At 38.8% G+C, this 27,879-nt stretch overlaps 2 protein-coding genes across 11 annotated transcripts in view; both read right to left on the bottom strand.

Annotated features, from left to right (window-relative positions):
* Positions 1 to 21,045, bottom strand: part of PHF3 (PHD finger protein 3) — a 171,673-nt gene extending 150,628 nt beyond the window's left edge. For 4 of the 10 annotated variants that reach the window (XM_043889908.1, XM_043889907.1, XM_043889904.1 and 1 more), the window contains exons 1-2: positions 20,728 to 21,044; positions 7,367 to 7,635 (exon numbers count right to left, since the gene is read on the bottom strand). In XM_043889908.1, coding sequence (XP_043745843.1) covers positions 7,367 to 7,610 — 244 coding nt within the window. In that variant the 5' untranslated portion in view covers positions 7,611 to 7,635; positions 20,728 to 21,044. Of the gene's footprint in view, positions 1 to 7,366; positions 7,636 to 20,727 lie in introns of those variants that run through there. The other 6 variants (XM_043889902.1, XM_043889903.1, XM_043889898.1 and 3 more) reach the window with 4 other exon arrangements.
* LOC122685214 (translation initiation factor IF-2-like) lies at positions 12,413 to 21,894 on the bottom strand. Its single transcript, XM_043889807.1, has 6 exons — positions 21,891 to 21,894; positions 21,276 to 21,522; positions 20,869 to 21,224; positions 20,203 to 20,722; positions 19,232 to 19,433; positions 12,413 to 16,308 (listed from the first exon to the last, which is right to left on the bottom strand). The coding sequence occupies exons 1-5, from the start codon at positions 21,892 to 21,894 to the stop codon at positions 19,259 to 19,261; spliced, it is 1,302 nt and encodes a 433-aa protein (XP_043745742.1). The 3' UTR covers positions 12,413 to 16,308; positions 19,232 to 19,258.
* Between the last annotated feature and the right edge of the window lie 5,985 nt (positions 21,895 to 27,879).

Raw genomic sequence — 27,879 nt, 5'->3', positions numbered from 1 at the left:
ATCTGCTGGATCATCAAAAAAGTAAGAGAGTTCCAGAAAAACATCTACTTTTGCTTTATTTACTACACCAAAGCCTTTGACAGTGTGGATCACAACAAACTGTGGAAAACTCTTAAAAAAGATGGGAATACCAGAACACCTGACCTGCCTCCTGAGAAATCTGTATGCAGGTCAGGAAGCAGCAGTTAGAAGTGGACATGGAACAACAGACTGGTTCCAAATTGGGAAAGGAGTACATCAAGGCTGTATATTGTCACCCTGCTTATGTAACTCATATGCAGAGTACATCATGAGAAATGCCGCGCTGCATGAAGCACAAGCTGGAATCATGACTGCCAGGAGAAATATCAATAACCTCAAATGTGCAGATGACACCACACTTACGTCAGAAAGCAGAGAAGAACTAAAGAGCCTCTTGATGAAAGTGAAAGAGGAGAGTGAAAAAGTTGGCTTAAAGCTCAACATTCAGAAAACTAAGGTCATGGCATCTGGTCCCATCACTTCATGGAAAATAGATAGGGAAACAATGGAAACAATGACAGACTTCATTTTTTAAGGCTGCAAAATCACTGCAGATGGTGACTGCAGCCATGAAATTAGAAGACGCTTGCTTCTTGGAAGAAAAGCTACAACGAACCTAGACAGCATATTAAAAAGCAGAGACATTACTTTGCCAACAAAAGTCCATCTAGTCAAATCTATGGTTTTTCCAGTAGCCATGTCTGGATATGAGAGTGGACTTAAAAAAAGCCGAGCACAGAAGAATTGATGCTTTTGAACTGTGGTATTAGAGAAGACTCTTGAGAGTCCCTTGAATGCAAGGAGATCCAACCAGTCAAGGAAATCAGTCCTGAATATTCATTGAAGGACTGATGCTGAAGCTGAAACTCCAATACTTTGGCCACCTGATGAAAAGAACTGACTCACTGGAAAAGACCCTGATGCTGGGAAAGATTGAAGATAGAAGAAGGGGATGACAGAAGATGAGATAGTTGGATGGCATCACTGATTCAATGAATGAGAGTCTGAGTAAACTCCAGGAGTTGGTGATGGACAGGGAGGCCTGGCATGCTGCAGTCCATGGGGTCGTAAAGAGTTACACACAACTCAGCAACTAAACTGAAAGCAGGGTAGGGTACAGAGAAAGTCACCTAACAAAGCAACAAGTCTCATACAAACCCAAGCAACCAACCCATCAGGAATACCAGATACAAAATTTTAAGGAAACTGATATTCGTTTCTATAAAGGCAAATTATTAGTCAAGTGTAATATTATTAGAAAGGTACTAAGGATGTCATTAAGTAAAGAGGGCATAGCTAAAAAAACTGACATCCAGGAAAACAACAGCTTCACTCAAGGAGAGCAGAGACACTCGGGGATGACAGATGTACAAGCCTGGAGCACAGCAAACGCAGACAGAACAGGACAGTGACAGAGGGCGCTGGGAGCAGGTAGTTTCAGTAAACTCAGAAGTATGCCCAGGATCGTGGGTAAAGAAGTCTGTTATATAACAGTTCAGAAATGCAAGCTAAAAAATAATAATACTGGAACTTCCCTGGTAGTCCAGTGTTAAAGAATTCGCCTGCCAATCCCTAGTCTGGGAAGATTCCACATGCCTCGGGGCAACTAAGCCAGCACACCGCCAACTGCTGACCTCTGTCCTAGATTCTGCAAGCTGCAAATAAGGAGCCTGAGAGCCCTGACTGAAGCCCCCACCCAGGAGCCCGCACTCCGCACCAGGGAAACCACCACAAAGAGCAGCCTGCGGACGGCCGCAGAGTCCCCTCACCGCAACCAGAGAAAGCCTGTGTGCAGCACTGAAGACCCAGGACAGCCAGAAACTAAAAATAATAACAACACAGAGCAAATTTTAAGTAACAGAGGAAAGGAAGAAACTGAAAGATATTAGGAATACAGTGATGAATACATGATTAATTTTATTCCACATTTTAAACTTAAAAGACAGAAAATTAAATGCTCAGTCAATGTAAGGTAAAATTAAAATATGTTCTGCTTTATACTACATCAAATTAAGAAAAGCAAAAGTCAACTGAATCAAACAGAGGTAAAACAGAAAGGCCACAAAATATACCAACTAAAACCGTAAACTGGAAAACTCTGGTTGGGCCAAAAATTTCCTCTCTTCATTTTCTGAATTTAGAAACTGGCATTTTAATGTTTGTGTTAAAGGGCTTATTTGTTTTATCTGAGTTCAATTCTGTTATTTTGGTAGTAAGGATGACTTGTGGCAATGATTAATGAAAAATACATGTTTGTGAAGAATCGACAATCTATTTAAAATGTCTAAATTGAATACAGTGAGGGCATAAGAAATAAGATGGAAAGAAACTGAATTAAGAGCAATGAAAGTTGTTTACATAAAAGTAGTTATCATTATGCTTTTCAAGTTGTATTTCAAATAATTTAAAGAATCAATGAAATACATTAAGCCTACAAATAAGATTTAGTATTAAAGTAAACATAATTTAACTTTTAATAAGAAATAACAGGCACTTTATGTTGGGACAGACAATGACAGAGGACTCTGGGAGGACACTGGTCATGAAAGGTCACCTAACAGAAACTCTATGGGACAAAATTCCCCAATGAAAGACCTGGGTCAAGGGGGTCACACCCAGCAAACGCATAAATCCCATAACCCAGGGAACCTATCATTCTATCTTGAGGGAATCGCAAGTTCTCCCTTTCAGCCAATCAAACTCTGCCCCCTCTCTTTCCCATTATTCGTAAAATAGTCAAATCTCTTGTCCAAGTGACAAACTTTCAAAAATCTATGGCTGCTGTTTTGTCCTACTGTTTCCACTTCCCAGTATTTTCTCTTCTCCACTGATTTTACAAAGTGTTTGCCTCTCTTTTGTTTGTTCTCCCGACAGCGTTAGTGGTAAAGAACCACCCCCTGTCAATGCAGGTAGACATAAAGAGATATGGGTTCGATCTCTTGAGTTGGGTAGATCCCCTGGAGGAGGGCACGGGCAGCCCAATCCAATATCCTTGCCTGGAGAATCCGACGGACAGAGGATCCTGGCGGGCTACAGCCCATGGGGTCCAAAGAGTCAGGCATGACTCAGCATGCATACACACCTGACTTTCACTGAAACCCCTCTAACTCAAAACATATAATATTAATCATCAATCTCACAGAAAAAAATCTCTATTCCTAAAGGCTATGAATGTTCTTACAAGGTTGATCAGTTACTCTTTACTAACATTCAACTAAAGGGTTTACACTTTTTCTTAACCAATATACTGTCATTTCATTTGCATAGCTACTTTACACGTACTAAATTTGTATTTTATTGTTCAAGTGTAGCTCTCAAAAATAAGATCAGTGGCAAAGGGATGTTCACTAAAGCACAGAAGTTAAAAAAAAAAAATCAATGAACACTACCATTCGGAATAATAAAATTAGTGGGAAAAAAACCCCAGTGCAAATATGTAACGAATGCATATGTGAAGTTGGATCTGCAAATGTAATAAATTGGCACCGTCTGCTGCCCCAACATACAAAGTACAAATAAGGAAAACAAAACTACTATCTGACAACCGAATCTTACTGAACCAGGGGTCCGTCGTGTTTAGTTCAATGTACTGACTGGAAATGTTGTCCAAGAGTAGCATGAAGCCATAAAAAGCTGTAAATATCTTTCAAACAAATCTCAGTGATGCAAAAGAACAATCATCTTTCCAGAACAAGTACCATAAATTTTTTAATATTACACAGATGAATTCTGCCTTTAATGATGAAGGAGCCCACAGAACTATGTTTAAAAGTTAAAAATCTGTGTGCTTAAAAAAAAAAGGCCCAAATCACACTGCTGCTGAGAAGCTTGTAAAACTACTCTTAACATGTATTAACAATACTTTGCTCAGAAGAAAAGTAGCACAAGCTAAAATTCTTATTAAACAACTCTACTTGATGTCATAAATTACCAGTGGCATTCTTGATAGGAAACAACTATCACATATGTATGGTAGCAGAAATTTACAACTGAAAAAACTATACAATATGAATTTCTTTACAACTGAAAAAACACCTAACCACACGACATGAATCAACTCTTGGTAAGCTACTGAATTCAATGACTGTTTGATGCTTTTAATCTCCAAAAACCATGCTACATTAGGGACTTTTTTTTAATTCAGTGACTGATGGTTTTTAAACAATGATATAGCCTGGAAAGGACACCCAGGTTTCACTAAAGGATGCAACAGCTACAAGCACTACCTAAATGAAAGGCTGCTCTGAATAGCCATACTATCTACAGTACATCCCTCCTCCTCCTGGTCTCAAGGAAATAAATCAAATTACAGCCACTGAACATTTCTCTTCTACCAGGTAAAGAAATGGTTTCATAAACATAAGATTTGTTTCACACTTATGAATCATGGCTGTTTGTAAAGTAAGAGATAAAATTAATAATTCTTTATTACACTGACAATGTCAGTTTTTCAAATAGCACTTCAATGATTTTTAATACATTCCTAATGTAGTATATTTAACCAATATAGTCAGTATTCTGAACCTATTACTTGGGAAAATATTATTTTTATTTTAAACATAACAGGAATTTTTAAGAATACAAATAATTGGTTTGATCATCAAGATCAAATACTTTCCAAATTTAAAGGGTTTCCTCAATTATTAGAGTATTTTTTAAAATTTATTACCAGGCAAATCTAAAAACCATATGCAAGCACTACATTTACATAAATACATTTAGAGTCAAAAGCATCCATAAGAGGATCAGAAATCTACTGGTTATCTCTCAAGATTAAACAGTGAGCATCCTAACTCTGAGCATCTGACAGCACTAAAGATGATCCTCCATGTGTCCTTCCTATTTTTATAACTGTTAAAGTTTCTCTAGGATTCCTGGAAACAATGAACTATAATGAAAAATTTATATAAGAAATATAATGGAAGACATTCAACAATCGCTCTTTAACAACTACAGCAACCAACCTATGTGAGCATAGGAGAACAAAACAGCAGTTATTGTTTGCTATCTTTTGCACTGTTAAAACCAAGGATACAAAATAACTATAATCTATAACTCTCGATGGCCTGAGAAATACTAAAGAGCCATTATCCTGCAAAGCTTTAGTCAAGACAATTAGTAAAAACCTAGAGAGCCAGGTACAAACATCTGGGTAAGAACTTTATCCTTTTGAGTTTATATCAAAATGCTGAAGCAGTCTGTTAACAGCTTAAAGTTACAATAGGGTGTCACTAAATAGTTTACAAAAAAAATTTTTTTTAATGTTTTCCACTTTGCTATCATTAGAAAATATGTTGGCCTTTTACTGAACCAAATATCCCAAAGGACCAAAGAAATTTTGAAATAATCCAAGATAAATCCACTGCTTTGTGGCACAATGAAATCTAAGCAATCCTACAAGGAGCTTTATAATCTTAAAATTTCCCACACATATTTCCTTACATATCTTGAAAGTGTATGGATACATACCACATATACTAACACAGTTTTGCTTTAAAAACCAAGATAAATAATTGTAGCAAACAAATTTAAAACAGGAAAATTTAGAAAATATTTCTACTTGTAGGTTCTTAATAAAAAAGTTAAAAGTTTACAATCAAATTGTAAACCACTATTAACCAGAACTCAAAAAAATTTAAGTATTTGAATATAGTGTTCTAAGTCTTCTATCAGCAAAAGAAATATCCAGCCAGAGACTTTTCATATAAAAAAAAAACAAAAAACTTTTCACATCAACAGAAAATTTAAAAAAAAGACTGTAAGTAGGAACACCAGTATTACTCAGGGACTAAAAAATAAATTTGCCAGTTCCAGGCCTAACAGAACATCCTTAAGGGTAACTGTACTTCTAGTAATAAGCATATAAGTATTCAACAATCTTTCTTCCTGAAATCAGACTAAGCTGTGAAACTTTGTACATATAATCAGTGTCAAAAGTGCTTGACAATAATTAGATATACTATACTGACACAGGAACAATGCATACATAAAACAAAATTTTATAAGCTTTAAAACATTTAAGAATACAATGACAACAAAAAACAATGTAAACCTATGCAATAACATAACACAATGTACATAATTCAGAGATACACCATTATTAGCAAGCAATTCAAAAGACTTCAGCATTAAGTTGTTAAAATGAAAGATTCTTAGAAGCCAAAGTGTTGAGTCAGAGTAATCTGACAAATTTACTAATGAATAGCAGGCCACCTAATCCAAACTTTAAGTACTCTTATATCAAAACATTAGGTAGGAAATTTTAAAAAGGTAATGAAAATTACTGAAAAACTGTAGTGCATAAGTCTTGAGTCACTGATAAACAGGACACTACCACATAAGCCTGAACTAAAAGCCTAACCTCTCCATGTGAAGCTGCTTTTCCTTTGTCTAATTTTTAGCGTACAGAATAGCTAATTGCTCCAAAGTTTGTTGTAATATTTTCTCTGCTTTATTTAAAAAAATCCTACATATTTTTCCACATAGTAATATGACCTCTGAAGTAATCTCTTATTAAGAATTTGATTAGCAGTACAGAAAGTTACCCTCTGAAAGTTACTTTCAGTTACTTCAACTATAGATCTGAAAGAAGTGTCATCTGTCCAGTGGCAATATAATGCAAGCCACATAAGTAATTTTAAATTTTCAAGGAATCACTAAAAAAAAAAAAAAAACTAAAAACAGGTGAAATTAATTTTAATAAATATTTAACCAAAAATACCCAAAATATCATCTCAACATGTAATCTACATTTTTAAAACTTGATGAAACATTTTACAATCTTTTATTCACATTGAACGTTTAAAATAAAATGTGCAATTTACAGCACATCTCAACTAAGAGAGACTCATTTCAAGTGGTTAAGTGGATAGTGGTTGCTATGCTGGACAGCACAGATCTTCCTCTGGTTTTCTGAGATATCACACAAGTACAAAACACTAAAAGACTTGCAATGGGAACACACAATAAGAGCTAGGATGGGCGCAGGGAAAGGTCAATTCAGGCATTTCCCTCGACTCCAACAGACTTAGGATGACATCACATCGCAACTGATGAGGCAATCGCTATCTGCTAGGAGTCCCAATTTATACCTGTTGTCATGATGTAATTATTAACAGCACCCCCTATGATTCTCAAATTACATGGTTACCCTATCTATATCCAAAACATCCTCAAAGATAACTCCACATTCTTTGGAAGAAAATTTAAATTCTAATTCTGATGACTAGAAAAGGAGCTCTAAATCCAAAGGAAAGAATCCTAAATGTACTACCCTCATCAAAAAAAAACTGCTGAAAATTCCTTTTATTTTAAATTGCAGACTAAAAAAAAAAGTAAAAATTACCTGTTGAACAAGGCATCTGGAAATTGGGATCATTGCTATCCAAAACAGGCAAACAGAACTGGTTACTTGCAGATCCTAGCATAGGATCCTTATCGCTGAGCATGTTCTTCAGCGAGTCCTCTAAGACATTTTGACTTGTACTAAAATCCTCACAGACTTCATTCTCCAGGTTGGATCCTAGAAATAGGGCATCATCTAAGTGTTCAGTAGGAATTAAATGATTAAATGTATCAACTATATCCATGAAGACTTCTGTGTGTCTTTCAGCCCTATAGAAAGACAAAAAAAATACCATAAGAAATAAAGCTATCAACTGATAATCACCTAAAACCAAATTATTTTAATAGTTTTGAGTCTATGAACACACTTAGGTTATTTCTAAATTGTTTTAAAAAACTCCTCACTGCTTTTAGAATATACATTTGGACATGTAGAACGAATCTTTGCTAAACAATGTTTCTCCATCATGCATGTAGAATTTCATTTTAACAGACCCTATTAAAGGTTCACTTGATTAATTTTAGAGAAAAAAACTATGTATATATAGTCCATTAACTTGACACATTTGAAAGAATTACATGGTTTAAATCATAAAAACCATATGTTTTTAACCACACTCTCTTCGTAAATTAAGACTCAGACACTGCTTATTAGTAAAGGTCATATAAAAGAACTAAAATCAAATCATTTAAAGTACTGTCCCATATTTATTAAAACTGTAAACACCCTTGCTTTATTTACAATGCATTTAAATTATTTAAAGAAACACAAAAAAAATTTTTTTTGTGGGACAAGAAAAAAATGGAAAGAAACTATTAATTAAATCCAACAAATCAAAACTCAAAAAAACTAGACACACGCAGGCACAGATGTGCACATACACACACTTGGAGGGAGCATCCCTTTTAAGATAAAATAAATGTCAAGAAAAGAATGTATCAGATATTTATATTTGTCTTAGTGAGCTATGTGGGGTTTATACAGATTATCAAGGTAATCCCCTATTCAAACTGTACCTAGGCATTGCTCAACAAAGGTCATTTCAAGCTCTAGAGGAGCCTTAATTATCAAAAGCTGAATTATTATTGGTTTCAGAGAACAATGAACTAATAATGTATTCTGGGTGACAGAGAAGAGTCAACTAAATAAGATCTAGTAATACTGAATTAGCTAGAAAATTCCACTAATTAACCTACAACATCTTGGATTTCAAAATTCCAAACATTAGCTCCAATTCTACCAAACTTTCTTCAAACTGTCTTTGAATTCTTTATCCTATAAAAATGAGAAGAGGAAGTTCAAAGACACTCTACAGCTTACTGGGTATATACTATATGCTACTAAACATTTTACCTACATTTTTAATTCACTTATTCCCAGTGATAATAATAACAGACTCTATTAATATCCTAGTTTTGTAAACAAAAGACATTTAAACATGTTCCCTGAAGTCAGAGCTAAACATCCAAACCTAGGTTTTAAGGCTATATAGCCCACTGTTGTTAACTCTAACCCTTTCATACTGGTAGAAAGGCAGCCTTTTACAAAGGTGGAAACTGACTGGATTTGACTCATTAAAGGTTCTTCTTTTAAAAACATTTTCCAACAAATCAGTAGTTGTCTGGGGCCTTGGATAAGAGAGGGACTGACTGCAAATAACAGGAATGTATTTTGAAGGATGATGAAAATGTCCTGAAATTTGACTGTACATATATCCTGAAATTTGACTGAGTACATATACCCATCAAAGTTCACCAATCTGTTCATTTTAAATGGATGCAGTTTCACTGCAACTCAATTTAAAATTTAAAGGAAAGGAAAAAAATTGCCTCTTACAAAAGTTGATCCTCTTCTAAATATAAGATTTCAGTATCTCTTCTCAAATTTTGCAAATTATTTACACTGAAATATTAACAAAGCACCAAAGCAAAATGTTAAATATTTTACTGATCATCTTACATGCATTCTCTAATTACAACATTTAGAGAAAACTGAGCTACATAGTGATGAAAAGTCAGGGGCAGTTTTAATTCCTTGAAGCTATCTGATCTCAGTACCTAAGAAAGGTTCAATTATCATACATCCCCAATACTTCCACTAATATATCTTTAGATTCCAAAGAAATTGTAATATAGTAAATTTCTGATAATTAAAAATAATTTACAAAAATGTTACTAAATATTTACAAAATTAGCTAGAACTACCAACAAATTTGTTTATCTGAATATGCTAGAATCCAAAGTTAATCACAAGCCAAAACAAACCCCTCTTCAGAGTGGCATTCCAGGTGAAACAAAGAAAAAAAGGCAATTCCACTTCAAGAAACAAACAGTTACCTTTCTTTATAATATAATATGTTGAATCTACTAACTATGCACTCATTCCCAAAGCAACACAAGTTTGGGAAATTCTACAAATTTCACCCAACGTCAGTCTTTGTTGCACCAACTTCTGCATTCTGGAGACATTCACGACATTCAGAAGGTACAGTTATATGGCTCGAAATCACCGAGCTACACAGAAGACCAACCAGCCCATTCTAAACAAGCAATATTTTTTTTCAGTGGTACTACTATTGAACCATCCCAAACTCTTTTACTAAAAAGTGCCTTCAGAACCTCAGGCATAGTTGCTTTTTTTTTTTTTAATTGAGACATGGTTGCCTTACAATGGTGTATCAGCTTCTGCTGTATAACGAAGCAAATCAGCCGTATATACACATATATCCCCTCCTCCCTCCTGGACCCGGTTCCCACCCCCCATCCCATCCCTCTAGGTCACCACGGAGCACCGCGCTGAGCTCCCGGCACTACAGAGCAGGTTTCCACTAGCTATCTATTGTACACATGGTAGTTTCAACAGCAGACAATATTTAGTCTTTAAAGATCAATTTAAAAAAAAGAGTAAAGCACACTGTATATCAGATCAGTGAACCTAATTCTCCAATTTTTTTTTTTCTGGACAAAACTAGTATGACTTATAAAGTATGTTGCCCTGGATTAAATAAGCAGATTAGGAAAACTGTAAAAAGTCGAGAAAGACCAGTATAGCAAAGTTACATTTCTTTAATATCTTTATTCAGCAAGTGATCACTAAGCAGTTACCACTGTACAAGACACGGTGAATGTGCCAAGGCAACTGGGGATCTTATAAGACAAAATATGGTATAAAGCACCCCAAACTTATGGGTCCAAAGTAGACAATTTCAACAGAAGTGTTTTGTGCAATTGTTATAAACTGATAAGACTGAATCTTCATAAGTTGTTCCAACAGGCTTTGGAGCCAATTTCAAATAATGCCAAAAAATCACAGTATACAGACATATGGCAAGATTGTCTTGAAAGTAACACTGATTGGAGTATAAATCATTTTATATATCAAGTATACAGTATCAAAAATAAAAACTCTCCATGCTAAATTGTAAAACAAATTTTAGCCAACTGGAGAAATATTAACTTACTTAACACAAATATCCTAATCTACTAAATGCAATGTGGTATCCTGATCTGGATCATGGAACAGAAAAAAGAGAGTAGTGGAAAAACTGGTGAAATCAGAATCAAATCCAGAGTTCAGTTAACAGTAATGTTAATCTCTAGTTGTGATAAAAAAAAAAAAAAAAAAATAGCATTAGGACTTCCTGAGTGGTCCAATGGTTAAGAATCCACCTTTTAATGCAAGGGACAAGGTTTGATCCCTGGTCAGGGAACTCAGATGTCATAGGCCTCGGGACAACAAAGCTCCAGGTTGCAACTGAGCCGGAGAGCCACAGGGAAACTGGAGCACTGCAACTAAGACCCAACGCAGTCAAACAAACACTAAAGAAAAAAAAAAAAAAAAAGACACTAGCATTATGTCGGACATAATCAAGAAAACTAGATTCTACACCATGTTTGCAACTTTTCTATAAATCTAAAATTACTCCAAAATAAGGTCAAAAAAAAAAAAAAAGAACACTAACCTAAAATACAATGTCCTGAAATACCTAGCCATGCAGATAGACAAAGATAACTGATCCAATTAAGGAGAAATTTAAGAGATGATTCGGTGTCCTTTCTATTATAATTAAACAAACTTCTTGATTTAAACAAATTTCTAGGAATTCCTTTTTTTCCACAGAGCCTCAGTGGTAAAGACTCCACCTGTAATGCAGGAGACTTAAGTGCAATTCCTGGGTGGAGAAGATCCCCTGGAGAAGGAATTGGCAACCCACTCCATTATTTTGCTAGGAAAATCCCATGAACAGAGGAGACTGGGAGGCTACAGTCTGTGGGGTTGCAGAGAGTCAGACACAGCTGAGCAACTGAGCACACACACACCAGACCAGTTTTTAGACTCTGAGGGTTCACTGCTGAAGGCCTGGGGTTTGATCCCTGGTAGAGGAAGTAAGATCCCATAAGCCACGCAGTGCAGCCAAAAAATAAATAAATAGACAAATTCCTGTTTCTTACACTGAAATTGTACTTAAATGCATCTTTATATTTGGCATCATAAAGTTAATAATTAAAACATAACAAACCTATCCAGGATGTATTTTAAGACGCTAATGAAATGTATTTATGCAATTAAATTGATAATATTAACTAGGGAATACATATATATTAAAATCAGAAACTACTTCTGGGGGTTCACAGCCACACCTCAAATATGACAAGATGCATAAGTCAGAGAATTGAATAATTTCTTAATTCAAAATTATTCCTTTACTCACATATTTATCAAGCACCTACTATAAAGTGCTATCGTAAGTATACCAGTGAAATAAACCCTATTCTCAAATTCAAGGAACTTATGATGCAAAATGAAGTATAGACATATAAACAAATATGAGAACAGGCAAACATCACAACAAAATATGAAAGTGTCAAACTGAAGGGCTCAGATGGTACCACTGCTGCTAAGTCACCTCAGTCATGTCCGACTCTGTGCGACCCCATAGACGGCAGCCCACCAGGCTACCCAGTCCCTGGGATTCTCCAGGCAAGAACAATGGAGTGGGTTGCCATTTCCTTCTCCAATGCATGCAAGTGAAAAGCGAAAGTGAAGTCACTCAGTCATGTCCGACTCTTTGCGACCCCATGGACTGCAGCCTACCAGACTCCTCCGTCCATGGGATTTTCCAGGCAAGAGTACTGGAGTGGGGTGCCATTGCCTTCTCTGCAGATGGTACCACAGAGCAAGGTAAAATCCATGGGGCCAGGCAAGGCTAAGTAGGCAATGTGAGCTGGGCCCTAATGGCCCAGGGGCTACTTCAAACAGATGAACAACAGGTGCTGACTGTGAAAGGTAGAGTTTGGTCCTAACGGAAGATTTGGAAAAACTCAGAATACAACCATAAGTAAGTATTAGTACTAACATGCCAAATCTGAGTCCAAAGATATTTCCCACTTGTTTCATCTGTAACAGAGAATTACAGTGCAGCCAAATTTTGTTTACAGTGATAAAACCAACATGTATTGTTTTCTAAGTGTTTCCTGCACACACAAAATGCAAAAAGATTTAAAAAGTATCAACAGGGAAAAAAATTACACTTCTACCAAAATCCCCTGTAAATTAAGAGTGAATTAAAACTACCCCCAAACTCTCAGAAATATCCTCAAAATAAAACTATGTGTTTTATCACATTTTCTTTAAAAAATACACATACACATAGTAAGCTTAACAATAAATCACTAAAGCTATTAAAGTCGTGTGTGTGTGCGCGTGCACATAAGAATGTAGAGGAGGGGACAAACATATATCAGGACATTATAAAATCTATGAAGAATAATTAAACACTGTAATAGTGGTGAGAAGAGAAAGGCCTTCTATGTATGACAGTAAATGAACACCTTGCTAACAAGAGCAACATGTGAGCCAAAACTCAAAATGAGGGAGTGATCCACACATAAATGGGGAACAACAATTCAAGTAAAGACTTAAATGCAAAGGCTCTGGGTTCCTTCCAATCCCTACACCACAGTTTAAATTAAGCTGTCAATTCACCAAGCATGCTCACTATTAGCAAATTTCTAACAGGTAGTAATAGTAGCAGTAAGAAAAAATAAAAGTACCACTACTAAAACAATGATAAAATATAAAACTTAATGTGCTCTGGTCGACAGTGCTCCACATCAGCAGTTCTCCAGTGGAGGTAATTACGCCTCTCCAGAGGGTATTTGGCCATGTATGGAGACATTTTTGGTCAACAGAACTGGCGGGCACGCGTGATACTGGCACCTAGTAAACATACTACACTGCATTTAGGAAAGCCGCATTATAAAGAACTAGCCAGCCAAAAAACAGTGCTGAGGTTAAGAATTCCTGCTCTACACTTAATCCTCTCGACAATGCTATATTATAATCCTGATTATACAGAAATAAATAAAACTGGGATCAGAGAGATTAAAGTACTTGCTGTAGTCAATGGTGGAGCTGAAATTTGAATCCCAGATGTTTCATTCAAGAGTCAATACACTTAACCACTACCTAGTATTATCTCTTCACAGTTAAATTCATTGACTATTATGTGCCAGGCAACAAGCTAACTTAAATATATAATGTCTTTAAACTTCACAGCCACACAATTTGGTGAGCTAAAGCTTAGCCGAGTTACACCCAATATTACAGAATAAGTAAGTAACAGAACTCAAAACCGTCTCTGACACAAAGGTCAGTTCTTCACCACCATTAATACAACAATGTTAAAGAAGAATAAGTTATCCTTTCAGGACAGAGTCAAGAAAAATCACTAAATGGTTAATATATGGTTTATGATGTAATTCTAAAAAGTACATTTCTACAAAGCAATGCAACCTCATCACCTGCTCTACAAGCCCATTTCAAATTCTGGTTCAGTTTCTTTAGTTAGAATCTATGGGCAAGACTACCTAAAAAAAAAAAAAAAAAAAAAAAAAAGGAGGAGGATCATAACTTTGTTACTGAATTTATCCGGTAAAAAGAATATTTAAGAATCCAAGATGACTGCCATAATAAGACCAAAGACCTGACAACCTAGAAAAAGAACCCTCAAGCTGAAACTGGCAAAAGCAGAATTACTTAACCCTCAGTGAGAAAGTTACCTTTAAAATTTACAACTATGATGCCCTATCGTCATTATTGGAAGCATCAGTACTTTGGATTAACCACAGAAATAGTACAAGCAGCTCATCATCAAAACTAATGGCAGTCCAAGTTAACACATACTTCACGTGTACTATGTGAGGCCCTATGCGAACTGTACTGCATGCGTATCTCACTACTCTCTCACAACTCTGAGAAACAGAGTAGATGTGATTACTCTATTTTGCCAATGAGCAAACTCAGGCCTAGACCATTATTTAGGTCAATTCACCAAGCATGCTCACTATAAGCAAATTTCTAACAGGTGGTAATAGTAGCAGTAAGAAAAAACAGAAGTACCACTACTAAAACAATGATAAAATATAAAACTTGCCCTGGTCACGTACCCAGGATAGGTGTTCCTCAAAGATACTGCAGTGTAATTCTGAGACAACCACAATAAAGTGAGTATTGTACACAATGAAGTAAGCCACAATTTTTTGGTTTCTCAATGCATATATACTCTACTGTAGTCTACTATGTATACGATAGCATTATGTCTAAAAACACAATGTACAAACCTTAATTAAAAATAACTTATTGCTAAGAAATGCATCATCTGAACCTTCAGCAAGCTGTAATCTTTTTGCAGATGGAGGGTCCTTCCTCGATGCTGGTGGCTGCTGAAGGCTGGGGTGGCTGCTGCAAGACAACAATGAAGTCTGATACACCGATTGGCTCTTCCTTCCACAGTTTCTCTGTAACATGACATGCTTATTGATAGCACGTTACCCACTATAGAACTTCTTCCAAATTTGGAGTCAGTCTTCTCAAACCCTGCAGCTGCTTTCTCAATTAAGTTAATGTAATACCTAAATCCTGTACTGTCATTTCAATCTATACAGCATCTTCAGCAGGAGTAGATTTCCTCTCAAGAATCCACTGACTTTGCTCATTCATAAGGAATAATGGATGAAGCAACACCTTCTCCATTTAAATTTTATCACAGGGTTGCAGCAATTCAGTCCCATTTTCAGGCTCCACTTCTAATTTTAGTTCTCTTGCTATTGCTACCACATCTGCAGTTACTTCCTCCACTGAAATTTTGAAACCCTCCAAGCCATCCATGAGGACTGGATCAACTTCTTCCAAACCCCTCTGAATGTTGATCTGACTTTGCCCAGATCCCTTAGAGGAATCAGTATCTATGGCAGCTATAGCCTTACAAAAGGTATTTCTCAAAAATAAGACCTCAAAGTCGAAGTGACTCCATGATCCATGGGCTGCAGAACGGATGTTGTTGTGAGCAGGCATGAAAATCATTCATCCCCTCTCCACCTTCACCAGAGTTCTTGGATTACAAGGTGCACTGACCAGGTCGATGAGCAGTGACATTTAGCAACCTTTTTCTGAGCAACAGGATACCAGTGGGCTTAAAATATTCAGTAAACCATGCTGTAAACAGATGTGCTGTCATCCAGGCTTTGTTGCTCCATTTACAGAGCACAAGCAGAGTAGATTTAATGTAATTTTTAAGGACCCTAGGATTTTTAGAATGAGCACTGGCTTCAACTTCAAGTCACCAGCTGCATTAGTCTCTTAACTGGAGAACCAGCCTGTCCTTTAAAACCAGGCTTTGATTTCTCTTCAGGTATGAATATCCAGGACAGCATCTTCTTCCAACAGAAGGCTGTTTTGACTAAACTGAAAATCTGTTGTTCAGGGTAGCCACCTTCATGATTTATCTTAGCTAGATCCTTTGGAAAACTTGCTGCAGCTTTCACATCAGCATGCGCTACTTCACACATTTGTACTTTTATGTTATGGAGACTTCCTCAAACTTCATGAACCAACCTCTCCTAGCTCCAAGTTTTCTTCTGTGTCTCCCCACCTCTCTCAGCCTTCAAAGAATAGAAGAGAGTTAAGGCCTTGCTCCAAATTAGACTTTGGCTTAAGAGGATGTTGTGTCTGGTTTGATTATCCACACCACTAAAACCTTCTCTGTATCAGCAATAAGGTCGTTTCACTTTCTTCATTCATATGTTCACTGGAGCTACACATTTAACTTTCTTCAAGAACTTTTTCTTTGCATCCACAGCTCAGCTAACCGTTTGGCACAAGAGGCCTACTTTGGAAGATATCTCGGCTTTCAACATGCCTTCCTCATTAACCTCAGTCATTTCTAACTTTTGATTTCAAGTGAGAGACATGGACTCTTCACTCGGAAACTTAAGAGGTCATGGCAGGGTTATTAACTGGCCTACTTTCAATATTATAGCATCTCAATGACTAGGGAGGTCCAAGGAGAGGGAGAAAAACAAGGAACAGCCAGTCGGTGGAGGCATCAGAACATACACAACATTTACAATTAAGTTCACTATCTTATCAGGGTTGTGGTTTGTAGTAACCCAAAATGACAACAGTAACATCAACACCAATCACAGAGAAATAACACAATAACAAAAAGTTTAAAATACTGTGAGAATTAACAAAACGTGATATAGAAGACTCAAAGTGAGCAAATGCTGCTTAAAAAAAACTGGCAGCAAGACTTGCTCCATACATGATTGCCACAACCTTCAATTTGTTTTCAAAAAAAAAAGCCCGCAGTGTCTGCAAAGCACAATAAAAGAGGTATGTCTCTATACCCAAACTGGAATCCGGGCAGCAAGATTCCTGAGCCTGCACTTTTAACCTACTATACTTTATAAAGCCTATGCGCATGACACATATCAATCTTTATATCATTAATGAAATCTTTAAAATATTGAAAACAGTGACATGCCCACTTCCAAAACAAATTGGGAAATATGCACTTAGCCACACCCTACACATAAAAAATAAAATAGATATCTTTAGTGTGTACATCATCATTGTGGAAGTGATGAACCACAAACCTCACAATTTTCAAAGTCTACAATTTTATAATGTTTTCATGTGACCATCTCACACAAATTATGAGTGAACTAAAACTTAAGCCTTTGTATACAATCCACTATGCCATTCAAAATTCTGTCCAATAAAGTTAGACTGTGACAAAAGATAAAACGTCAGGATAGTATTTAAGTTTTTGCTTAACTGTTTCTCTTCACCCTCACTCCATTATACAAATAATCCTAAATATTTAAATCTTGATCATTAAAAATGATCTAGGTTAAACACACAATGCATGGCAATAACTGTCCAGTCTATACATTCGGCAATTCCTCATACAATGTGTTTTGTGAGTCTTGAAATATCTTCTTCTTTTATCTCTAATTCAACAATTTAACAGCTCCCATCTGAATCTGGTTTTTCAACCAAGAATACATTCCATGAGAATACAGATAGTACCTGAGTCTCAAATATTTTTAATCAAATCAATACTGTCAATATCATTCCCTATGTAATTAAAGGGCAACATTAAAGGAGAATTTTTTTCTTTACTGTTCTTAAAAATGCAAGTGCTAGAAATATGTAAAAATTTGCCAAGTCGTTTTTGTAGTTAAAAAATAAGACATCTACACTTCTGAAAAGATATTCCAGGATTCTCAGAGGGTGGTCTAAAAAATGAAAGAAACAGAGCCTAAGATGTACTGTTACAGGAAAGAAATCCAGCAACCACAAATCCAAAAGAATCGATGAAATGTAGATGAATAAAAACATTTAGAAGTCAGCACTTCAAGAACCTTGCACTCCCTAACACTTTGGTGGTGATCCACAAACCTGAGAGGCTAATCAATAACTATATTTCCTCATTAAAAAATAATAAAGATTTTACCTCCAGGTTATTATCCTTAAAAATTAACTAAAAAAGATTTCATGAGATATCTGTGAAAAGATTTTTAAAAAATATATCAAAAAAGACATATCAAAAAGGTAAAAAGTTACCATGTCAAGGAAGAGAACCATTATTTATATTTTAGTACCCAAAACTAACTTTCATCAAAAATAATTTTATTAATTGCCTCAAACATGGGTGGGATGGTGAGGGAGATGGGAAGGAGTTTCAAAAGGGAGGGGATGTATGTGTATCTATGGCTGATTCATGTTGAGGTTTGACAGAAAACAGCAAAATTCTGTAAAGCAATTATCCTTCAGTGAAAAATAAATTTTTAAAAGTTTTATTAATTGCTATTATAAAGTCAAAAATTATCAACCCTTCCCGATTCCAATACGCAAAACAATTATGATTTTAACATTATGGTTTTAAATAATATAAAGACAACTTCCTTTCCATATGTCCATCCTGAACGTTGCTTTGAACCAATGTGATTTTTCACCTACATTTACCGAGACCACTTCTCATAGATTTGACTTATCTGAGTATGCAACAGATGGATATGTCACAGGATCAGCTAGACAGTTATCTGACGTCTATCCCAAGAGCACTGAACGCATAACTAATTCAGTGTGATGGTTAAGGAAGTTCACTATCCTCCCAATGGATGCAAAAGCAGTATTAGTTACATTTTCATGTTCTTCAACAAATGGACCTACAAAGCATAAATGAAGTGGGGAAACTTGTCCCGTCACTGCTGCTGCTGCTAAGTCGCTTCAGTTGTGTCCGACTCTGTGCGACCCCATAGACGGCAGCCCACCAGGCTACCCAGTCCCTGGATTGTCCAGGCAACACTGGAGTGGGTTGCCATTTCCTTCTCCAATGCATAAAAGTTAAAAGTGAAAGTGAAGTCGCTCAGTCGTGTCTGACTCTTCGTGACCCCATGGACTGCAGCCTACCAGGCTCCTCCGTCCATCACTAACTCCTCACAAATCTCCGGTACAGCTACCAAATAAAGCTTAAACTCTAAGGCTGTAGTTCTGCATACTTAACAAGAGGCTCACCTCGGTTGAGTGGATGTCTTTCTGCTGCTAAGGAACTGACTGAACTGTTACTGGTTTCATCAGCGCAGTAAGAACTGTTAAAATCACTTCCTTCAATTCTGTTACTATCATGGGGAAATGGAGTATATATTTTAAAATAGTGATGACGACGATGCTGATGGAGGGAAACTTCATTATCGTTATGTACGTCCAGTAAACAGAACTGGGTAGAAATAATAAAGGAAAAGTAAAGGTCTAAGTGGTAATAATGGTAAAGAAATAACTACTTGAAACAATAATATTCAAACACACCATGTGTGCTCTGGAATGAAGATACAAGTTCAACAACAGAAGAATGCTGCAAAAATTTCCTGGTTCTTTGACTCCTCTCTCGCCTACCAGAAAAACACATCTACAAACATTTTCACAATCCCAAACACTTCATTCAAGAATCAAAAAATGGTAGCTCATGAATGAATAATAGAAGCACAGTTTTGGAACATCTCAACCAGCTTAGAAAAGGGAAGACAAGTTCGAACCCAAAATACTAACTAAATAGAAACAATGTAGTATTTAAGTACCTTCCCCCCCCAACCAGCTTAAAATAACGTGGTAAAGATCGTATTTGCGAAGGCTCAAATATCTCCGTTTCATTTTAAATTATCAATAAACGCAATAAAAATCAGGACTGGGAAGATATTAAAGCGTTGTTGCCGCCTACATTAATCACTATTCATGACCATGCAAATGATTCCTGAACAGCACCAATAATCACACTCTCTACTTCGAATCAGAGTCCTGAAAAACAGCATTTAAAAACTCTAAGATGGGAACGAACCCTCGGACCCCGCGATACACGGCTGGAGAGAAGCAGGGGCGCTGTGCTGCACCAATATTCTCCCCCTTTCTCCGTCCTCCCCGCCCCCCGGTCAGGTGACCAGCCATTTAGCACCATTAACACCCACGGGTCGACAAGTGGTTCATTAAATTACACGTATTGTCGAAGGCCAGGTTCCGGGCTCCTCACTTCAAACTGCAAAAGGAGGCGACAGTTTGGGGCCCGACCACAAAAGCGCGCGGCCGCGGGAGGGAGGATGGAGCGCCAGCCCGCGTCCCGGAGGCGGGGAGCCAGCTCGGCTCCGCGGCCGGACTCAGGCCCCAGGCTCGACGCTGCAGCGCCGGGGCGAGGCCTGCGGGCTGGGCCTCCGGGCCGCGCCGCCGCGCCTTCCCGCCCGAGCGCCCGCGCGGCGGCGGGACTCACCCGAGGCGGGGGCACGGAGCCGGCTGGGAGGCCGCGGCCCGACCCTCGCCGGGCGGCCCCGCCGCCGCGGCCCAAACGGTCCCGGGCGACCGAGGCGGCGCGGGCAGGCCGAGGCGTTGCGCAAGAGGCCGGGGGGCGCCCCGGTCTGCGCGGGAGGGAGGCGCGGAGCCCGGCAGGCGGAGGGCGGGAGGCCGCGAGGCGCGGGGCAGGGGGGGGAGGGCCGCGCGTCGCCAGCCGCCGCCGCGCCGCCACTCACCAGCTCCGCCGACGAGCGCTACCTCAGGCAGCGAGGGAAGATGGTGGCCGCGCCGCGCGGAGGAGGGGGCCGGCGCGCCGAGAGGGGGTACGCGCGGGACGCAGGCGTCGCTGCCGCGGCCGCTTCCTCCTCACGGCCGGCCGGCCGCCGCGGACCCCGGCGCCCCGGCTTCCGCGCCGCCCTCCTCAGCCTTCGTGCAGCCGCCGCCGCTCAGCGCCAGAGCAGAGCGCGCCTCGTGGGGACCGTGCGGCGGCGCGAGACCCCGAGGCCATCTGCGTGCGGCGGCGGCGGCCCGGCGGCTGGAGCGCGGCCGCGTCACGTGACCGCACTGTTTACCGTTCCGGGGCAGCGCCGCGCCTGCGCGCTGCGGGCCTCGGGCCTCCGAGGGCGCGGCCCGCCCGCGGCCCCGCCGGAGCTGCGCGCGCCCGCTCCTCCGCGGCTCGGTGACCGCCCGCTCAGTGTGATGCTGACGGGCAGGTCTTTCCCCTTCCGCTGCTCTTCATGAACGGGGCGTGGGTCCCAGAATGGCGGGCGAGGGCGGAACCGACCGACCCCGAGCCGAGGGATCCCTGCTGGCCCTGCACCACAGTCCGCTCGTGGACCGCCTCGCCCTCTTCTTGCGCACGTTAGCTATCCGCTCTGCTTTCAGGACTCGAGAGGCCGCCTCCTCCGAGAAGTGCTCCTGATCTAACTCAGCGGCTCTCAACAGTGGCCATAGGTTTCCTGCAGGGCCCCAAGACGTTTCAGAGGGTCTCCGATTCTTGCAACTGCCTAAGACTAAATTTTCTTCGTCTCCTTCAACCGAAGCAACGTGTAGCAGTTTAATGCAGAAGCAGATATGAGAATTCAGCCATTCTCTACTAAGGCAGATATTGCGGATATTTGCAAAAATTTAAAATAATGCCACTCTTTAAGTTTTGTTGGAGAATGTATTTTTCATAATAAATATTTATGTTAATGTATTTCGTTATTTTTAAAATGTTCTTTATTGTCCTTTGGTTTAATTTCTAAGTAAATATCAATACATGTAACTAGCCCACATAAACAAAAAGTCTACGAACTCTCTCAGTAATTTTCAAGAGCATATAGGGGTGGGTTCTGAGACCAAAAAGTCTGAAAACCGCTGGTTTAATTTACGTGCTTCCCCAGCAGGTAAGACTAACCCATATCTCAACCCTACCAGGAATGTCTCCTAACTGGAGGAACCATTGCAATTAACCACTAAAAAATGATAGCTTTTAAAATTTATACTTGTTTATTTAAGCCTCAAGGCAACAGCAGGATGGCCACATTTAGGATGTAGTGTGAAGTATTAATAGAGCAATAGTTCATAGGCAGGTGGTGAAGATCTGATCTCTGCTCTACTCTATCGGGTATTTTGAGTGCTCCCCAAACCAAATGCTCTTCCAGAAAGGAAGCTTAAATGGTTCTAATTCTAGAATCAGAGTTCAAGACATCTCCTGATTCATCAATTCCTCAGAACTTTGTTTTATAATCTCTTTTTTAAAGTTTTTTTTTTTTTTTTTTTTTTTGAGAAAGGTAAATAGAAATGAATAGTCAAGTTTTCTGTTGTGTTTTGTTTTTTTTTTCACTTGCAGTATCTGGGATGAACTGCAAAAATATATTTAACTTTACACTTCTGTACCTCAATGTGAACTTTGAAAAAGGCCTTAGAAGGTTATTGTCATGGGACTTCCCTGGTAGTCCAGTGATTAAGAAACCACCTGCCAATGCACGGGACATGGGTTCAATCCCTGGTTGGGAAAGATTCCACATGTTGGGGGCAACTAAGCCTGTGCGCCACAACTATTCAGCCTACAAGTGCCTGGCCACAACAAGAGAAGCCACTGCAATGAGAAGCCCACACACAACTAAGGAATAACCCTTGAGTAGAAATGAAGACCCAACACAGCCATTAATTAAGTTTTTTTAAAAAAAATTATTTTCATAAAATTTCACCATAGTGGTGGTGAAAGCCACTCAGTCGTGGCCAACTCTTTGCAACACCATGGACTGTCCATGGACTTCTCCAGGCCAGAATACTAGAGTGGGTAGCCTCTCCCTTCTCCAGGGGATCTTCTGAACCCAGGCATTGAACCCATGTTTCCCACATTGCAGGCAGATTCTTTACCAGCTGAGCCACAAGGAAAGCCCAAGAATACAGGAGTGGGTAGCCTATCCCTTCTCCAGGGGATCTTCCTGGCCCAGGGTCTCCTGCATTGCAGGCAGATTCTTTACCAATTGAGCTATGAGAAAAGCCCAAATTCCACCATAAAGGAATTCTTACAGGAGACCTTGAATAGAAGAGCATTAGATAGAAAATCCCCTTAGAAGAACTGGGGAAAATTTACCTTGTTAGAAAATTTTTCATATATTTATGAAAAATTAAAATGGAATGACAAGAAAGTATAGAAACCATAAGCCTTTCACATCTATTGGGCTGACAAAAATGTTCATTCAGTTTTTTCCATAAGATGGCTCTTTTTTCTTGTTATTCAGTCCCTAAGATGTGTCTAACTCTGAGACTCCATGAACGGAAGCATGCCAGGCTTCCCTGTCCTTCACTATCTCCCAGAGTTTGTTGAAACTCATGTTCATTGAGTCAGTGATGACATCCAACCATCTCATCCTCTGTTGTCTCCTTCTCATCTTGCCCTCAATCTTTCCCAGCATCAGGATCTTTTCCAAGGAGTCAATTCTTCCTATCAAGTGGCCAAAGTATTGGAGCTTCAGCTTCAGCACCAGTCCTTCCAATGAATATTCAGGGTTGATTTCCTTAGGGTTGACTGGTTTGATCTCCTTGCAGTCCAAGGGACTCTTAAGAGTCTTCTCCAACACCACAGTTCGAAAGCATCCATTCTTGAGTGCTCAGCCTTCTTTATGGTCCAACTCTCATATCCATACATGACTACTGGAAAAACCATAGCTTTGACTGTATGCATCTTTGTTGGCAAAGTGACATCTTTGCTTTTTAATACAATGTGTAGGTTTGTCATAGCTTTTCTTCCAAGAAGCACACATCTTTTAATTTTGTGGTTACAGCCACAGTCCACAGTGATTTTGGAGCCCAAAAAAAAGAAGTCTGACACTGTTCCCACTTTTTCGCCATCTATTTGCCATAAAGTGATGGGGATCAGATGCCAAGATCTTCTGGTTTTTTGAATGTTGACTTTTAAGCCAGCTTTTTCACTCTCCTCTTTCTCTTTCATCAAGAGGCTCTTTAGTTCCTCTTCACTTTCTGCCATTAAAGTGGTATCATCTACATGTTTGAGGTTGTTGATACTTCTCCCAGCGATCTTGATTCCAGCTTCTAAGTCATCCAGCCTAGCATTTTGCTTGATGTACTCTGCATATAAGTTAAATAAGCAGAGTGACAATATACTCTTGTGACACATGGACTCTATGGTAGCCTGCCAAGCGCCTCTGTCCACGGGATTCTCCAGGCAAGAATATTGGAGTGGGTTTCCATTTCCTTCTCCAGGGATCTTCCCAACACAGGGATCGAACCTGGGTCTCCTGCATTGCAGACAGAGTGTTTACCAACAGAGCTACGAGGGAAACCTGACAATATACAGCCTTGCCTTGCTCCTTTCCCAATTTTGAACCAGTCCATTGTTCCATCTTCAGTTCTAACTGTTGCTTCTTGTCCTGCATACAGGTTTCTCAGGAAGCATGAAAGATGGTCTGGTATTCCCATCTTTTCAAGAATATTCTACAGTTTGTTGTGATCCACACAGTCAAAGTCTTTAGCATAGGCAATGAAGCAGAAGTAGATGTTTCCCGAATTCCCTTGCTTTCCCTATGATCCAGCAGATGTTGGCAATTTGACTCTGGTTCCTCTGCCTTTTCTAAATCCAGCTTGTACATCTGGAAGTTCTCTGTTCATGTACTACTGAGTTTTCCAAATTTGCTGGCATATTGAGTGCAGCACTTTAACAGAATCATCTTTTAGGATTTCCATCACCTCCACTAGCTTTGTTCGTGGCAATATTTCCTAAGACCCACTTGATTTCACACTCCAGGATGTCTGACTCTAAGTGAGTGACCACACTATTGTGGTTATCTGGGTCATTAAGAGTTTTTTTGTACATTTCTTCTGTATAAGATGACTCTAGTAGCTCTTCTGTGTAAGATGGCTCTATTAGTACTTCCTTGTCTTTAACTGTATTTGAAACAATTTTGCTACATTATATTGTGACAACTGTGCTGTCACATGCATTTTTTTAAATTATCAAAATTGGTGAATTTTTGTGTAGCTATTTCAAAACTGAAGGTGGAAGGGAAAAGCAACATTTTTGGCATATTATGCTTTATTTTTTCAAGAAAGGCAAATATGCAATTGAAATGTAAAAAAAACATTGTGCAGTGTATGGACAAGATGCTGTGATTGAACATATCAAAAGTGGTTTGCAAAGTTTCATGCTGAAAACCTCTTGAGGGACAATGCCCCACTATCGGGTAGAACAGTTGAAGTTGACAACAATCAAATCAAGACATTAATTGTGATCAAACAATGTTATACCATGTAGGAGATAGCTGGCATACTCAAAATATCCAAATCAAGCATTGAAAATCATTTGCACCAGCTTGGCTATGTTAATTACTTTGATGTTTGAGTTTCACATAAGTTAAATGGAAAAAAAAAATTATTGACCATATTTCCACAAGCAATTCTCTACTTAGACATACAAAGCATTCTGTTCTTAAAACAAATTGTGATAGGCAATGCAAAGTGGATATTGTACAATGATGTGGAATGGAAGAGATCATGAGGCAAGGGAAATGAACCACCACTAACCATACGAAAGGCCCATCTTCATCCAAAGAAGGTGATGTTGTATATAGGGTAGGACTGGAAGGATGTTCTCTATAATGAGCTCCTGCTGGAAAACCAAAAGATTAATTCCAACAAGTACTGCTACAAAATAGACCAACTGAAGGCAGCAGTCAATGAAAAGCATCCAGAATTAGTCAACAAAACTGCATAATCTTTCATCAGGGCAACGCAAGACCACATGTTTCTTTGATGACCAAACAAAAGCTGTTACAGCTTGGGTGGAAAGTTCTGATTCATTCATTGTATTCACCAGGCAGTGTACCTTTGGATGTCTATTTATTTCAGTCTTTACAAATTCTCTTAATGGAAAAATTTTACAATTCCCTGGAAGACTGTAAAAGGCACCTGGAATAGTTCTTTGCTCAAAGAGATAAAAAGTCTGGGGAGGATGGAATTCCATCATTGTCTGAAAAAATGGCAGAAGGTAGTGGAACAAAATGGTGGTAACAATGAATACATTGTTCAGTAAAGTTCTTGATGAAAATGAAAAATTTATCTTTCATTTTAACTTAAAAACCGGAAGGAAATTTTTGGCCAACTCAATACTGGTGGGGCTTCCCAGGTGGGGTCAGTGGTGAAGAGCCCGCCTGCCAATGGAGGAGATGTAAGAACTGTGGTTCAACCCCTGGGTTGGGAAGATCACAGCAACCCATTCCTGTATTCTTGACTGGAGAATCCCATGGACAGAGGAGCCTAGTGGGCTTATGGTCCATAGCATCACAAGGAGTCGGACAAGACTGAAACGACTTAACACAATACAAAACAAAGATTTCTAACTTTAAAAAGTCAGCATATTTGTCACAAAGCATGTTCTTTGGATTCTATTATTTTGAACCATCCAAAAATCCAGATTCTCGTTTGTCTTGCATTTTGCTTCCAGATATAAACACAAACTAAGTGATTCTTATCCAATTCACACATGATAATACTGGGAAAGCCCTAATTTCATGCATGACACTGTTTTAGTTAAACAATCTTTTGAAAACAATCAGATTGTACTGGTAACATTACAAAGAGTCGGACACAACTGAACAACTTGTAACACTGAAAACTCCCAATTAACTTAGGAAAATTAAATATGACAGAAAACAAGATAAGACAACTAACAGTAGTGAAAACTGACACTACATTTATTGTTTAATTTCTAGGTTGGGACCAACTCTCTGTAATCGCATGGACTACAGCAAGCCAGGCTTCCCTGTCCTTCACTGTCCTGAGTTTGCTCAAACTCATGTCCACTGAGTCAATGATGCCATCCAACCATCTCATCCTCTGTCACTTCCTTCTCCTCCTGCCCTCAATCTCTTCCAGAATCAGGGTCTTTTTCAATGAGTCAACTCTTTGCATCAAGTGGCCAAAGTATTGGAGCTTCAGCTTCAGCACCAGTGCTTCCAATGACCATTCAGGGTTGATTTCCTTTAGAATAGACTGGTTTGATTTCCTTGCAGTTCAAGGGACTCTCAAGAGTCTTCTTTAGCACCACAATTCAACATCACCAGTTCTTCAGCAGTCAGTCATCCTTATGGTCCAATTCTTACATCCATACATGACTACTAGAAAAATCATAGACTTAACTAATTGACTATAAAAAAGAATATGATAGAATGAAAATTGACAAAATTTGGATCCTTCAAAATTGAGCCTGGAAGGAAAAGTGGTCATGAAAGACAGTTCATGATACAGATAAAAAGGTTGATTTTGGTATAAAAAATGCTTGTCATCATTAAAAATTGAAAAGATTAAGAAGAGGTGCAAAAATACACAGAAGAGCTATACAAAAAAGGTCTTAGTGACCTGGATAACCACAATGGTGTGATCACTCACCTAGAGCCAGACATCCTAGACTGTGAAGTCAAGTGGGCCTCAGTAATCATTACTATGAACAGAGCTAGTGGAGGTGATGGAATTCCAGCTGAGCTATTTGAAATCCTAAAAGATGATGCTGTTAAAGTGCTATACTCAACAGGCCAGCAAATTTGGAAAACTCAGCAGTGTTTTCCAGGACTGGAAAAGGTCACTTTTCATTTCAATTCCAAAGAAAGGCAATGCCAAAGAATGTTCAAACTATATGCAAACTGTGCTCATTTCACATGCTAGCAAGGTAATGCTCAAAATCCTTCAAGCTAGGCTTCGATAGTACATGAACTGAAAAATTCCAGATATACAATCTGGATTTAGGAAAGGAAGAGGAACCAGAAATCAAATTGCCAACATCTCTATGATCACTGGATCATAGAGAAAGCAAGGGAATTCCAGAAAAACATCTACTTCTGCTTCATTGCCTATGCTAAGGCCTTTGTCTGTGTTGATCACAA

Source organism: Cervus elaphus, chromosome 28 (assembly GCF_910594005.1).
Source record: "Cervus elaphus chromosome 28, mCerEla1.1, whole genome shotgun sequence".
In the NCBI taxonomy this organism is placed as follows: Eukaryota; Metazoa; Chordata; class Mammalia; order Artiodactyla; family Cervidae; genus Cervus; species Cervus elaphus.
The sequence above is the reverse complement of the archived record's forward strand: the minus strand, read 5'-3'. Positions and strand labels throughout refer to the sequence as shown.